Below are 15587 nucleotides of genomic sequence, written 5' to 3'. Positions count from 1 at the left end.
ATCGGCAGAAAATTAATGTGCAGGTAGAGATTCTGGGGTGCAAAGGAGCAAAATAAATAAATAAATACCAGTATGGGGATGAGGTAGGTAAATAGATGGGCTGTTTACAGATAGGCTAAGTACAGGTGCAGTGATCTGTAAACTGCTCTGACAGCTGGTGCTTAAAGCTAGTGAGGGAGATGTGAGTCTCCAGCTTCAGAGATTTCTGCAATCCGTTCCAGTCATGGGCAGCAGAGAACTGGAAGGAAAGACGACCAAAGGAGGAATTGGCTTTGGGGGTGACCAGTGAGATATACCTGCTGGAGCACGTGCTACGAGTGGGTGCTGCTATGGTGACCAGTGAGCTGAGATAAGGCGGGGCTTTACCTAGCAGAGACAGATAGTAATGTAAGTTATATATGTAAGTTATATGAATAACTTGAATATGGCTTATTGTGAGGTCAATAGCTCTGATAAATAGCTTCATTGCTGGCAAAAAAACATATTGTTTTTATTAAAATCAATTCCAGCAGTCAATCTCCGGTCGTCCTTTACATTTTTGCGCTCTATATCTCGTGTACAGATATTTTGGACGAAGCCTGTGACATGCCTTCTTAGGCAGCACCAAGCATGGTCCTCCCCCATTTTTCTCCAGGTAACAATTTTGACTGCTGCCTTACTGTACTTTCAGTTTTTTTCACTGCAGGGCAAGTAAGTGAATTTATGACATCTGTGAGAGAGGTTTGAATGGGCGAGGCAAAGCTGGTGTTACATTTAATTGTTTCTCAAAGAGATGGCAGCCATCACATCTGATCCATCTGCCAAAACAAGACAGAATGTGCCAAGAGACAAAGGTGACAGACAAAATGATAGCGCATAAGTGATTGGAAATCTGTGGATACCCTATTTTTACAGTCATAGCAAGAGAAAATGCACTGTCATTATAATGGTGTTACTGTGACAGAACACAGAAATATATAATTCCATGCCTGGCTAAAAGCGAATTGTTTTAATTTCTACATGTTTTTTTCTCACAGAAATATTCAAATACACAAATAACAAGAAAACATTTTTTTTGTAAGTCTACTTGTCAAACTTTGTCATGTCGGCTGCACATTCATTTCAGATATTTCAGAAATATTGAGTGGGTACAAATGTTCAAAAGATAAATTCCAAATGTTTTTTTTTGAATCAATAGCTTTACACTTTATTTTCTTCACCAGCCAAAGCAAATTACTGTGAGTTGAAACTGTATTCAAAGTTCAGCCTTCACAACAATTGTTTTCTCATGTAGGAAGCTTCTGAATAAGTAACACCAGACACCCTTTTCAGCTATAGGGAATACAAAGTTATCCTCTTCACCTCTGAGTATTATTCACTTCCTCAGAAGTGGTGAGAACTAAAGCAATTCATTTTCTCCTTTGACCTGTTAACAACTGATGAACATCTGTGTGACATCAAATAGAAAACACAACAGGAAACTCGACACAAATTCAATTTGCTTTTAAAAAGTAATGAATTACACTATTTCATCATGTAAGGATATTCAGTAGAACTGAAAATTACAATTCTCAGTTCTGATGCGCTTATAGTGTGAAAGAAACTAACATCAACCAATGGTAATTTGATGAGAAAACATGTGTTGAATATGAAGCTAATAAAGTGCTTATAATTGAGAAACACTGTCAACACCAGTAATAAGCTGCAAATACACATTCTACTCTCTTAATGAATACAAGTAATCACACTGATATAGGAAATTATAAAATATAAATAATATATTCAACTTAGCACACGCTTTTATCCAAAGTGACTTATAGTTATGCGTGCATACCACAGCTGGCTGGTAACACTTTAATTGGGGAGGACAGGCTCATTGTAATGGTTGGAAGGGAATTAATGGAATGGTATCAAACACATGGTTTTAATATGTTTTAATACCATTCAATTCACTCTATTCCAGCCATTATTATGAGCAGTCCTCCCCTCACCACCCTACTACGGTGCTTACATTTTATGTAATCAAACTCACTATCCTGACATTGCAAGTGCCATACTCTTGCAACTGAGCTACAGAGGACCATGGAAGGCACAGAGAGGGTGAGGCCTGAGAGGGACTCACATAAATCCAATAAATGAGGAGAAGGAGAGGTGGGACTTCAAGGCTGTTAGGGAGAGAAAACAGAACTCCCTACAGAGAAGAATGGCTTGATCCCCCATGGTTAGCAGAAGAAGATAATGTTTGAGCTACAGTATCTATTGTAAACCGGGAAAGATCTGTTGGAGATCACTTGGCCCCCCACAGAGGCTGGTGATGAGGGTGTTGGCTGAACTTAGTGAGCTATAGGCTAGTGGCACACAAATACCTGTCTCTCCAGAGGGCAGTTTGGCAAGCTAACACTTGCTGACGGTCTTAGAACCATGAGAAAGAGTAAGATAAGCAGCTCCAGGAGCCGAAAGCTGCAGAGAGGAGATGCCTGTCTGGAAACCCCACTCTCCATTTCTGATGCCTCAGCCTTGGACATTTCTTAAGACAGATGTTTTAAAAGTTTACATGTGTTCGAGAGAGAGAGAGAGAGAGAGATGGTATAGCCTGACAAGTGGGTGAAATAGCATTGCTCAGTTATCACTGCAAAGAGTCTGTGTTTGCTTTCTTACCTCCAGAGTGAGATGGGGGACCACACAACAGCACCACCCCCTGTCCCTCGCGAACTGACACTGAGTTTCTTCGGTGGGTCTTGAAGTTCCCCAAGTCTGAAAAACAATAGGCATTATGTAAAACTTTGTGGCCTAACAAATCGTTGATAGTTTGCAAGATAAAACCGATGGAAAAAACATGTTTGTGCAGAGCAAGAAAACAGAGTCTACAAATTAGAGGGAAATCAAAAGAAAGGAAAGACTGACTCTTTTATTCAAAATTGAAAATCTCATATTTGCTGCAGCTGTGCTGTGCATCCAACTTATCGAAAGTAAACATTGGTCAGAAAGAAAAGTGGTGAGAAGTGTATTTAGCTGGAGATGAATAGTCACAATGGAGCATTGTCTTGTGCAGTAAGTATACACATTTGGGGGTGGTAAACAACCTTAAGCTGAAAAAAATATACCTTAATAGAAAACGAGTCAAGTAAAAGTGAAAGTAACCCAGTAAAATACTACTTGTGTAACATTTACATTTAAGTCATTTAGCAGACGCTCTTATCCAGAGCGACTTACAAATTGGTGAATTGGTGAATTCACGGCGTTCTTCTTTAGTTGAAAGAGAGTCGGACCGAAATGCAGCGTGTAAGTTACTCATGTTTATTATGTGAAGACAAACGAACGAACTATACACGAATAACTAATAAATACAAAAATAACAAACAGAACGTGAAACCAATTACAGCCTGACTGGTGCACACTACACAGAGACAGGAAATAATCACCCACGAAATACAAAGCGAAAACCAGGCTACCTAAATACGGTTCCCAATCAGCGACAACGAGAATCAACTGACTCTGATTGAGAACCGCCTCAGGCAGCCAACCTATTTAACACACACACACCCCTAATCAGCTACAATCCCAGACACTACAAACCCCAATACAAAAACACAATACATAATAACCCCATGACACCCTGGTCTGACTAACTAATAAACTAAAACACAAAATACTAAGACCAAGGCGTGACAACTTGAGTAAATGTCTAAAAGTATCTGGTTTTAAGTGTACTTAAAACCTGTTGTGACTAGGGGGCAGTATTTTCATTTTTGGAAAAATGAGGTTCCCAAAGTAAACGGGATATTTTGTCAGGACAAGATGCTAGAATATGCATATAATTGACAGCTAGAAAACACTCTAAAGTTTCCAAAACTGTAAAAATATTGTCTGAGAGTATAACAGAACTGATATTGCAGGCGAAAGCCTGAGAAAAATCCAATCCGGAAGTGACTCATGTTTTGAATGCTCTGCGTTCCGATGCTTCCCTATTGAGCAGTGAATGGGCTATCAACCAGATTAATTTTTTTACGTATTCCCCAAGGTGTCTACAGCATTGTGACGTAGTTTCACGCCTTTATGTTGAAGAATAAGCGTAAGCGGCTACATTGCGCAAGTGGTCACCTGATGGCTCTCAGAGTGATTCTTGCGTAAAATACAGAGGTAGCCATTTTTCCTCTCGCTCCTACTGAAAAACCAATTGTCCCGGTGGATATATTATTGAATAGATATTTGAAAAACACCTTGAGGATTGATTATAAACAATGTTTGCCATGTTTCTGTCGATATTATGGAGCTAATTTGGAATATTTTCCGCCGTTGTCGGGACTGCAATTTCCGGTTGATTTCTCAGCCAAACATGAAGAACAAACGGAGCTATTTCGCCTACAAAAATATTATTTTGAGACAAAAGGAACATTTGCTATCTAACTGGGAGTCTCGTGAGTGAAAACATCCGAAGCTCATCAAAGGTAAAATATTTAATTTGATTGCTTTTCTGATTTTCGTGACCAAGTTACCTGCTGCTAGCTGGACATAATGCTATGCTAGGCTATCGATAAACTTACACAAATGCTTGTTTTGCTTTGGCTGTAAAGCATATTTTGAAAATCTGAGATGACAGGGTGATTAACAAAAGGCTAAGCTGTGTTTCAATATGTTTCACATGTGATTTTCATGAATAGGAATATTTTCTAGTAATATTTATGCCCGTTGCGTTATGCTAATTAGTGTCAGATTATGACAACGATCCTGTTCATGGGATGGGAGTTACAGCAAGTTAATGGAAAATTCCACCCAAAAACTATATTTTGGTATTTGTTATATTAGTCCATTATTGACATAGTACCAAAATGTTTTGCTCGTCAGCAATCAAGTTTTCAAGACGTGTAACTTTCAAAATACAAAAATCATCCCCATATGATGCATTTTGCATCATATGATGCTGTGTTTTGCGTCATATGATGCAACACGCATCATACAGCAATGATGTCTGTATTTTCCTTTAATTTTCCTTTTATGTGAGTAAAAAGTACATATGTTCTTTAGGAATGGAGTGGAGTAAAAGTAGAAGTTGTCAAAAATAAAAAATAAAATACTTAAGTAGTACTTTAAAGTATTTTTACTTAAGTAATTTACACCACTGCTGTTTACTGAGGGATCCCAAGTCTCAATGTGAGAATATTGTCACCAATAATGCCAAGTGAACAGAAAGCTGATGAAAACTACCATTTCTCTAAAGATGGAAGCTAACATGTCTATCTTCCAAACATTATGAATGCTGCACAGAGTAAGCATTCTAAATTCACACGATTAAGGAATAACATCTTATCAAAAAACAGAATTTTAATGACTCCATTAATCAATACAATTGAGGGAGAAAGAAAGGAGTGTCATTGGGCTGAAAACAAGTTTGATTTCATCAGAAAATCCCCAAACACAAAGAATAATCTATCTATGAAGCCACCCATTGCAGTAAAATGCATTTGTCTAGGGCAAAGCTGAACAGATTGAAACATTTCAGTGCTGTGAAAGCTTTTATGTTGAAGATGATTATTACTGCTTCATGCAGTAAAAGTCATTCTTGTACTACATTTGAGCTATTTAATAGTTTCAAGTTTTAATTTCACATGCACAAGTACAGTGAAATGCCTTTCTTGCAAACTCAAAACCCAACAATGCAATAATCAATTATAATGTAATACTAGAAAAACAGACGGGAAATAAGACGAAAGGGTATCAAACAATATATAAACACTGTGCAACCATGTAGGAATGACTACCACATGAGAATGTTATCACCACTAGATTAGATGATTGTAGCACGGCTGAGCCAGACGGAAAAATATCACAGCTGAGGCAGACGGCAAAATAACTGTGATCATGTCATTTTACATCTGAAATTATGAACTCATAGTCCACAATCATTAAAAAGTCGATATTGGACCCAAAGTGTTGTGGATAAAACCAATAAGGCCCAAATCAATATGGGGCTCCAGTAGGCAGAAAGTATTTTGCTTAGCCCAAGTCACACATGAAGGATTTTAATAGCTCCAGTAGTTATCAGGTTTCCATTGTGGGGTTTTTCATCACTCTTACTACCGCAAACATTACAAAGCAATTTCAAAATGGCTTAGAAACTAAAATTACCTTTTTTATTGAAACTAATTTATGCTTGACAATTGATGGAAAACAATAACAGGTCACAACAGCTTCCTGCAATTCTCCCTTCTATTGTTGCCCAGCAGATTTGGGTAAAGGTAATTCGGGGAGCACAGAACAGTCTTCATGGATGAGTGTGCAGAGGAGTCTCGGGTGGGAGCTGGATAAATACATTGCAATAGGAAATTCTCAATGCCTTTCAAGAGGTTGTAAGCAGTGATTCAATTTGGAATAATGCCACAGCTACCACATACATGAAAGGAGCAGCTCCACAAAACAGATACATTAGTTTGGAGAAATAAAAGCTGCACAGACAGGTACTGTAGATATCTCACAAAGACAAAACAGCAGCAGCGAGCTTGTGGACAAGTAACTTTTGAGTTAATTACCTCAATACAAGATAAGAAATCTTGGTAATATTTTTGTTGTTGTTGTTGTAGTGTACTAAATGTTGCATTTTGTTTATATGTGATGACACAGTATTGATACAATTAAGTTGAAATTACTTGTTTGAGTTGATTTAGCTAACCCAGAAAATGCATTTACTTGTTTTGAGTTGATTTAGTTTACCCAGAAACTGCATCAAGATAATTTGTCTTGGATTAAGATATTCTGATTTGTATCAAGCCTTTTATTACTGTAGGTTAAAATAAGCAAAATGATCTGGCGTCTTCTCAAGGCAAATTATCTCAGTGCACTGGCAGATCATTTAGCTTATTTTAACATAAAAAAGGCTTGATACAAGTCAGAATATCTTAATACAAGACAAAGGCATTTTCAGGGTAAGCTAAATCAACAAAAAACAAGTAATTTTGACTGAATTATCTCAATACAAGATAAACAAAAATCTAGGGGAAGTCTACAGTAGGTAAGATTTTCATTTTTTTGCGGTGTGGTAACTTCAAGTGGCTAAAATGAAGCCTGTCTACATAAAAATGGCAACATTTACAAAGACAGCTGGTGACACAAAATACATTCATACTGTATCTTTCTACCACTGGGAACAAAGAGACATTTATTTGATAACGGATGCAGATTTAAGAGCACATATTGTTCCAATTGGATTAATTAACCTTAATTAACCTCTGTAATATGCTCCATATTGTCATGTCACCTCGAGCATCAATGCTGGAATGAAAGCGCTCTCTTTCCAGGGTGACTTGATGGAAAGTCCTGAGCATCTCTCTCAGCAACCAACCAAACCTGCTTTCAAACTAGATTGCTGTTAGTTCTGCTCCAGGAGCAGATTTAAATGTAAAATTACTGGGCTCACTGATTTATTAAGAGGACTATAAGGTCAGCTAATATATGTCATAATGGTTATGGGACAAGTCGATTAGGAGGCAGGCTTTAATTATTTCTTCAAACATAAATCTCCTCTTAACCCAGGAACAGACTTTTGCTAATAGCTATTTGAGACTCTTAAGCTCTATTAAGAAAAGCAATTCTTTGCAATTTCTCACAGATGAATGTGAGATTTGGCAATTAAGAGTCAATTAGCTATATGCATCTACCTCAGCAATTTAACTGATCTCTAAAAAAAGAGAGATGATTTTCTGATACCATTGAACCGCACACTGATAGAAATAAGTAGAAAGTTAATTCCATTTGTGAATAATTGATGTTGAATAGTATTCTGAACACATTTGTCTACATCCAAATTGGTTTTATGTGCTATGGCAGTTCAAATTGCACAATTTAATTCTAGACAGTTTACAGGTAAAAGAGAATATGATATAAAACATGAATCTCTGACTGACTGACTGACTGGGCATATTGTCTGCAAGTGAACTCCTCATTTGGTAAGTCTAGACTCTTTGACTTTTCTCTATCAAAACACAGTTTTAATGAATGGCTTGCATATGTCCTGTACATGTAGGCCCATGGAGGTAATTCTTTGTCTATAGTGGTCCAATCTGGGAACCAGGGGATTGGTAACAAAAGGTTTGGAGTGACACTGCCACCCTCTTTCATCTCAACACAGGATGGGGTGCTAGATAAAAGCCCCAGAGAGCCTAGGAAATAGAGAGCCTGAAGGAACAAAGTGGACAAAAGCATTGGACATCTAAGGTGCTGAGTAAATTTTACAAAGTATATTTTTGGGCATTATTTAGGATAAAAGCCGTTGTAGTAACACGAAGCGGTACTGGGGCCACTTCACTGCCAGTGCAGGAGGCTATGTTTGATCATCCCGATAAAATACACATGCACACACCCATGTGCGCGCAACCCCCCCCCCACACACACATAGAGAGAGAGATAATGATAGTGCTAAAATCAAACTGTACCTCCTCCGGTCCTAAAATCAGAAGCAGAGCAAACAAACCATTGTTGCAAAAAGGTCCTGAAGATCCCAGCCAAAATACTTATTACAGAATGATACAGCCAATGCCTCAAGAAGAGCCTGTAAGGTCAGAGGGGACAGTGCTGGAGACTTGACCACATGCATGCTCCTCTGAGCACACAGCTGTGCACATGGGCACTTTTTGTTCAAAAGAAAGCATGAAAGCATGCAGTCAGCCTTCAAGAGATATGCCTAATAATTCTCATCTCAGTCGCAAGAAAAGAGGCAGGCCTTGTAAATGTTGGTATTGAACTACTCTTCCCATGATTTATTGAGAAATTAAGGTAAAGTAATATACACTGAGTGTACAAAACACAGGAAACTGTTGAGCGTGAAAAACCTAGCAGTGTTGCAGTACTTGACACACTCAAACCGGTGCACCTGGAAGCTACTACCATAACCATTCAAAGGCACCTAAATATTTTGTCTTGCATATTCACCCCCAATGGCACACATACACAAAACCTGCAAGTAAGCATTTCGTTTCACAGGGGAGTTCATTTCGCTTGAAAGATAGATTCCTCTTTTCACGCTTAAACTTACTGTAACTGGGGTTAACTGTAGCTGACATTACATCATAACGTAGGTTTAAAAAGCGTAGGTTCAAATGTACAGTAATGAAAGTAATTTACTTTCATTTTGTTCTTATCATAGAAGAACCATTTAAAGCCACAAAGGGGAGACAAGCACATGACATCTGATGCAATTGCATACACTCTATGCAGGTAAAAAGTTCTAAAACCAGAATATAGCTGGTAGCTATTTACACTTAATTAACTCAGTTTACCGTACTCCCTCTATTCACATTATCACAACAGCTGGAGAGTAGTGTTCAGGAAATATTTGCATTTAAACGAGGGATTCATGTAAATCCTTCAGGAGTTACGGGAATTTTACACCATGTTTAGCAACTCTAGTAGGATTCTGAAATCTCTGGATGCGGGGGGCTCGTATAAAAGATGAAAAAACGGAAGTAAAACAACAGCACATCTGTCTGCATAATTGCACATGCTCTGTGAGAGAAATACAGCTGTACTCTGTGAGTACAAACTAAAAACGACTGAGGACTGTATTGTGGCAAAATGTATACAGTATGTATAAAAATGTCTGCACTAACATAGTTTTAATCTGGACCCACATTTCCATATTCATTGATAACAAATACACCCCATAGCTTATTATTGGTAAATATTTGGTCTAACTCTGTAGTCAAACAATAATACACTGTAGAACAATGTATCACATTGAAATCATGACCTTTGAGGTGTCACCTCTGTGACTCAGAAACATTGTATATACAAGCTATTCATCCATATGAATTATGGGTGTGCATCTTTTACATAATCACCGATAAAGAATCAATAGAAATAATAATCAAGGGAAGGCGGTATTGAGTGAGAGAGCGGCCCTCTAATCCATCAGTTAGCCATGCGTCAGGCAGCAGACAGGGCCAACTCCTCACTGGCAGCACCACCATCCATCACAAGTTCATGGGAGGAAGGGTAACGTCAGATTATTTGGAGCACTGCTACTCAGGGGGGGTAACATTGACAATCCTGGAAAATATCTAGAGGAACAAAACTTTCTCCAACTGAAGAATATGTACATATACCTATTCAGAGTGCCGATTGTTGCCCATATTGAAATTCAAAAGCTGGGTGTTGGTTGGTTGTAATTCAAATCAAATCAAATGTTATTGGTTGCATACACATATTTTGCAGATCTTATCACAGGTGTTGTGAAATGCTTATGTTCCTAGCTCCAAAAGTGCAGTAAACAATACACATTACTAGAGAAAAAAGGATATCTAAGCAGTAGTGTAATGTACTAGATTAAAAATACGTATTACTCTAGTATTACTCTAGTAATTACTCTAGTAATACGTAAAAATAAGTATTTTTACTAGTAATTTTTTGGGGTATCTGTACTTGACTTAACTATTTATATTTTGGACTAATTGTACTTTAAATTCAGTACATTCCTAAAGAAAATATTGTATAGGATTTTCCATAAATTTTCCCTAACAACACAAGGTACTCGTTACATTTTGAATGCTTAGTAGGACAGGAACCTATGACAATTGGGCACTTTTTCCACCACTGTATCTAAGCATGACTGCCAAATCTCTTACATGTAAGCAGACGCAGATGGTATAACACAGGGATGGGCAACTTTGATGTGGGTGGGGGCAACAAAAAATCTGAACTCATCATGACGGGCTCGCATGTCTGCTTACCCAAATTCATGCCCACACATGCAGTCAGAGCCTAGCTTAGCCTTTTGGGGGACCTAAGTGAAAACAAATTCTGTCTTTTGCCATGGGGGTGTAGAGTAAATGTTCCAATTTTATAATTCTACAAATTTTGTCATGGGGCGGAGAGAAAAATGTGCAGTTTTACAGCTGATTTCCTGCAATTCTACTCATTTTGCCATAGGGTGGAGAGAAATGTTTTCAGATTTTAATTTGATATTTGAGTGAGAGTCACTAATAAAATCAATGGTGTACCACCCATTTGGTAATTCGACCATGACTACTACAAGTTTAGATAGCTGGCTAGACTAACTTACCAATCTAAAAAATGGTAGTTGACATAGGCTCATTGAGTGACTCTCAGTGACTGACATAACAATTGAGAGAAAACTGCTGATGCACAACCAAATGTCAAAATTGCATCTTCTGTATTCTTCCAATCTAACTCTCAACAGTAAGTTGAGACCCCGACTGAGTTCCTAAAATTATTATTATTATTATTTTATTTTTGGGGGGGAGGGAATTGATCCGTAGGCAGCCCGCCGTATAAGATATTCCATTTATTTCTGACAGCTCTTCCCCTGTCCCCTCTGTCACTTCAAGTTCATAGACAGGGAAATGAGCAGATGGAAAACTAGCCATCAGTATAAACTAAAGTGAGCAACAGTTCCAACATCAGAGGATTTGTATCCACAGAGCAAACAGATTGAACATTACATCAACCAGGACAAGTCTATCCTGAGAGTGAGGGGTTGTGAGGAATAAATGACAAATCCCATGAATATTGAGACAGAATAAAATAAACATGACAGTTGTTGTACCAAATGGAAAAGGAGTGCTAGAGGGAGAATAACTATCCACAGTGTTGAAAGGGGCCGGGTACATGGACATGATATACAGTACAGAGTTTGAGAGATTGCTATTAATTTATAAATAATGTAGAAAATCTTCTTATCTATTGATTCTTGACATTCTTAAAATATTTGTACTTTTAGCCATTGAGACCTTGATAAACCCAAGGAAATGTATCACAACACCAACAAAGTATTGCAAAAATAAATCACAGTACACAAGAAACATGATTAAGACACTATGCATGAGTTTTACTATCAATGCCTATTTAAATAAAAAAATACTTTCTATACCCAGAACCCAATTACTGAAATAGGAGGCAGAGCTTGTTCTTCAGACAGCATCAGCGAGTCCATTATGACAATTATCTATTTCCTACGGATCTTACTGAAAAGTCTTTCGGTATTTATGCAATTAAAGCAAGCCAATTCAAGAGGAAAGGCAGAGAAAATCATATCTCCTTAAAGTACTTTGGGACCATTTGATGTTGGATGTCTTGTTTGTCTATTTCTGTGTTTGGATATGGTTCTCAATCAGGGGCAGGTGTTAGTTTGTCTCTGATTGGGAACCATATTTAGTTCACTGTGTGTTTGTGGGTGATTGTTCCTGTCTCTGTGTTTTGCACCAGATAGGGCTGTTTTCGGTTTTCGTACGTTTGTTATTTTGTTAGTTTATTCGTGTATAGTGTCCTTATTAAATAAAATGAATCACAACTACGCTGCATTTTGGTCCGCTTCTCCTCCCACAATGAAAGCCGTGACAGAATCACCCACCACAACAGGAACAAGCGGCGTGGTAACGGGAAACAGCAAAGGCAGCAGCAGGAGCAGCGAAAAAGGACTTTTGGACTTGGGAGGAAATCCTCGACGGGAGAGGACCCTGGGCTAAACCAGGGAGTGTAGCCGCCCCAAGGAGTAACTAAAGGAGGAATGGACATGGGAGGAGGAATTATTCAGAGAAGGACCCTGGGATCAGCCTGGAGAATATCGCCACACCAAAGAAGAACTAGAGGCGGAGAGAGCTGAGAGGCGCTGGTATGAGGAGGCAGTGCGGCGATGCGGATGGAAGCCTGAGAGTCAGCCCCAAAAATGTATTGGGGGTGGATCACAGGGAGTATGGCGACGCTAGGTAGGACACCTGCGCCAATTCCTGTGGTTACCGGGGGCAAGAGACCGGGCAGGCACCGTGTTATGAAGTGGTGCGCACGGTGTCTCCACCGTGCGGGTGCATAGCCCGGTGCGTTCTATTCCAGCTCCACGTATCGGCCGGCCTAGATTGAAAAATGCCATGAAGCCGGCTCTACGCATCTGGTCCCCAGTCGTCTCCTTGGGCCGGCTTACATGGCACCAGCCTTACGCTGGTGTCCCCAGTTCGCCTGCATAGCCCAGTGCGGGCTATTCCACCTTGCCGCACTGGCAGAGCGACCGGGAGTATTCAACCAGGTAAGGTTGGGCAGGCTCGGTAATCAAGAGCTCCAGTGCGCCTGCACGGTCCGGTCTACCCAGTACCACCTCCACACCCCAGCCCTCCGGTGGCAGCTCCCCGCACCAGGCTTCCTGTGCGTGTCCTCGGCCCAGTACCACCAGTGCCAGCACCACGCATCAGGCCTAAGCGCTGCCGGAGCCTTCCTCCTCTCATGCACTGCCTGAGTCTCCCGCCTGTTCAGCACAGCTAGAGCCTTCCTCCTCTCCTGCGCTGTTGGAGTCTCCCGCCTGTTTAGCGCTGCCAGAGCCTACCGCCTCTACAGCGTTGCCGGAGTCTCCTGCCCATTTAGTGCAGCCAGAGCTGTCAGTCTGCATGGAGCAGCCAGAGCTGTCAGTCTTCATGGAACAGCCAGAGCTGCCAGTCTGCAAGGAGCTGCCAGTCTGCAAGGAGCTGCCAGTCTGCAAGGAGCTGCCAGTCTGCAAGGAGCTGTCAGTCTGCAAGGAGCTGTCAGTCTGCAAGGAGCTGCCAGTCTGCAAGGAGCTGCCAGAGCTGCCAGTCTGCATGGAGCAGCCAGAGCTGCCAGTCTGCAAGAAGCCGCCAGAGCTGCCAATCTGCATGGAGCAGCCAGAGCCGCCAGTCAGCATGGAGCAGCCAGAGCCGCCAGTCAGCATGGAGCAGCCAGAGCCGCCAGTCAGCATGGAGCAGCCAGAGCCGCCAGTCAGCATGGAGCAGCCAGAGCCGTCAGTCTGCCAGGATCCGCCAGTCAGCCAGACTCTTCCAGATCTGCCAGTCAGCCAGACTCTTCCAGATCCGCCAGTCACCAGACTCTTCCAGATCTGCCAGTCAACCAGACTCTTCCAGATCTGCCAGTCAACCAGACTCTTCCAGTCAACCAGACTCTTCCAGATCTGCCAGTCAGCCAGACCCTTCCAGATCCGCCAGTCAGCCAGACTCTTCCAGATCCGCCAGTCAGCCAGACTCTTCCAGATCCGCCAGTCAGCCAGACTCTTCCAGATCCGCCAGTCAGCCAGACTCTTCCAGATCCGCCAGTCAGCCAGACTCTTCCAGATCTGCCAGTCAACCAGACTCTTCCAGATCTGCCAGTCAGCCAGACTCTTCCAGATCTGCCAGTCAGCCAGACTCTTCCAGATCTGCCAGCCAGCCAGACTCTTCCAGATCCGCCAGTCAACCAGACTCTTCCAGATCCGCCAGTCAACCAGACTCTTCCAGATCCGCCAGACTCTTCCAGATCCGCCAGTCAGCCAGACTCTTCCAGATCCGCCAGTCAGCCAGACTCTTCCAGATATGCCAGTCAACCAGACTCTTCCAGATCCGCCAGATTCTTCCAGATCCGCCAGGATCTGCCAGAGCCTTCCTCCTCTCCTGTGCTGCCGGAGTCTCCCGCCTGTCCGGCGCTGCTGCCGGGGTCTCCCGCCTGTCCGGCGCTGCTGCCGGGGTCTTCCGCCTGTCCGGCGCTGCTGCCGGGGTCTCCCGCCTGTCCGGCGCTACTGCCGGGGTCTCCCGCCTGTCCGGCGCTGCTGCCGGAGTCTCCCGCCTGTTCGGCGCTGCTGCCGGAGTCTGAAGAGCCCCTCTGTCCCGAGCTGCCCTTCTGTCCCGAGCTGCCCCTCTGTCCCGTGTTGTTAAGTAGGGTTGCCGTGGCTGGGAGGTCACGGAAGCGGACAAGGTGGGGGAAGACTGCGGTGAATTCAGCACCAGAGCCGCCACCGCGGACAGATGCCCACCCAGACCCTCCCCGATAGGTTCAGGTTTTGCGGCCGGAGCCCACACCTTGGGGGGGGGGGGTACTGTCACGCCCTGGCCATAGTTTACTTTGTATGTTTCTATGTTTTGGTTGGTCAGGGTGTGATCTGAGTGGGCATTCTATGTTGGATGTCTTGTTTGTCTATTTCTGTGTTTGGCCTGATATGGTTCTCAATCAGGGGCAGGTGTTAGTCATTGTCTCTGATTGGGAACCATATTTAGGTAGCCTGGGTTTCACTGTGTGTTTGTGGGTGATTGTTCCTGTCTCTGTGTTTTGCACCAGATAGGGCTGTTTTCGGTTTTCGTACGTTTGTTATTTTGTTAGTTTATTCGTGTATAGTGTCCTTATTAAATAAAATGAATCACAACTACGCTGCATTTTGGTCCGCTCCTCCTCCCACAATGAAAGCCGTGACAGAATCACCCACCACAACAGGAACAAGCGGCGTGGTAACGGGAAACAGCAAAGGCAGCAGCAGGAGCAGCGAAAAAAGGACTTTTGGACTTGGGAGGAAATCCTCGACGGGAGAGGACCCTGGGCTAAACCAGGGGAGTGTAGCCGCCCCAAGGAGTAACTAAAGGAGGAATGGACATGGGAGGAGGAATTATTCAGAGAAGGACCCTGGGATCAGCCTGGAGAATATCACCACACCAAAGAAGAACTAGAGGCGGAGAGAGCTGAGAGGCGCTGGTATGAGGAGGCAGTGCGGCGATGCGGATGGAAGCCTGAGAGTCAGCCCCAAAAATGTATTGGGGGGTGGATCACAGGGAGTATGGCGACGCTAGGTAGGACACCTGCGCCAATTCCTGTGGTTACCGGGGGGCAAGAGACCGGGC

At 42.2% G+C, this 15587-nt stretch overlaps 1 protein-coding gene across 1 annotated transcript in view; it reads right to left on the bottom strand.

Annotated features, from left to right (window-relative positions):
- Nucleotides 1-15587, bottom strand: part of LOC135540235 (contactin-4-like) — a 221377-nt gene that overhangs the window by 141721 nt on the left and 64069 nt on the right. Inside the window, exon 4 of the mRNA XM_064966751.1 lies at nt 2638-2733. Within this exon, the coding sequence (XP_064822823.1) occupies nt 2638-2733 (96 nt within the window). The remainder of the gene's footprint in view (nt 1-2637; nt 2734-15587) is intronic.

This window comes from Oncorhynchus masou, chromosome 5, assembly GCF_036934945.1.
Source record: "Oncorhynchus masou masou isolate Uvic2021 chromosome 5, UVic_Omas_1.1, whole genome shotgun sequence".
Lineage (NCBI taxonomy): Eukaryota > Metazoa > Chordata > Actinopteri > Salmoniformes > Salmonidae > Oncorhynchus > Oncorhynchus masou.
The sequence above is the reverse complement of the archived record's forward strand: the minus strand, read 5'-3'. Positions and strand labels throughout refer to the sequence as shown.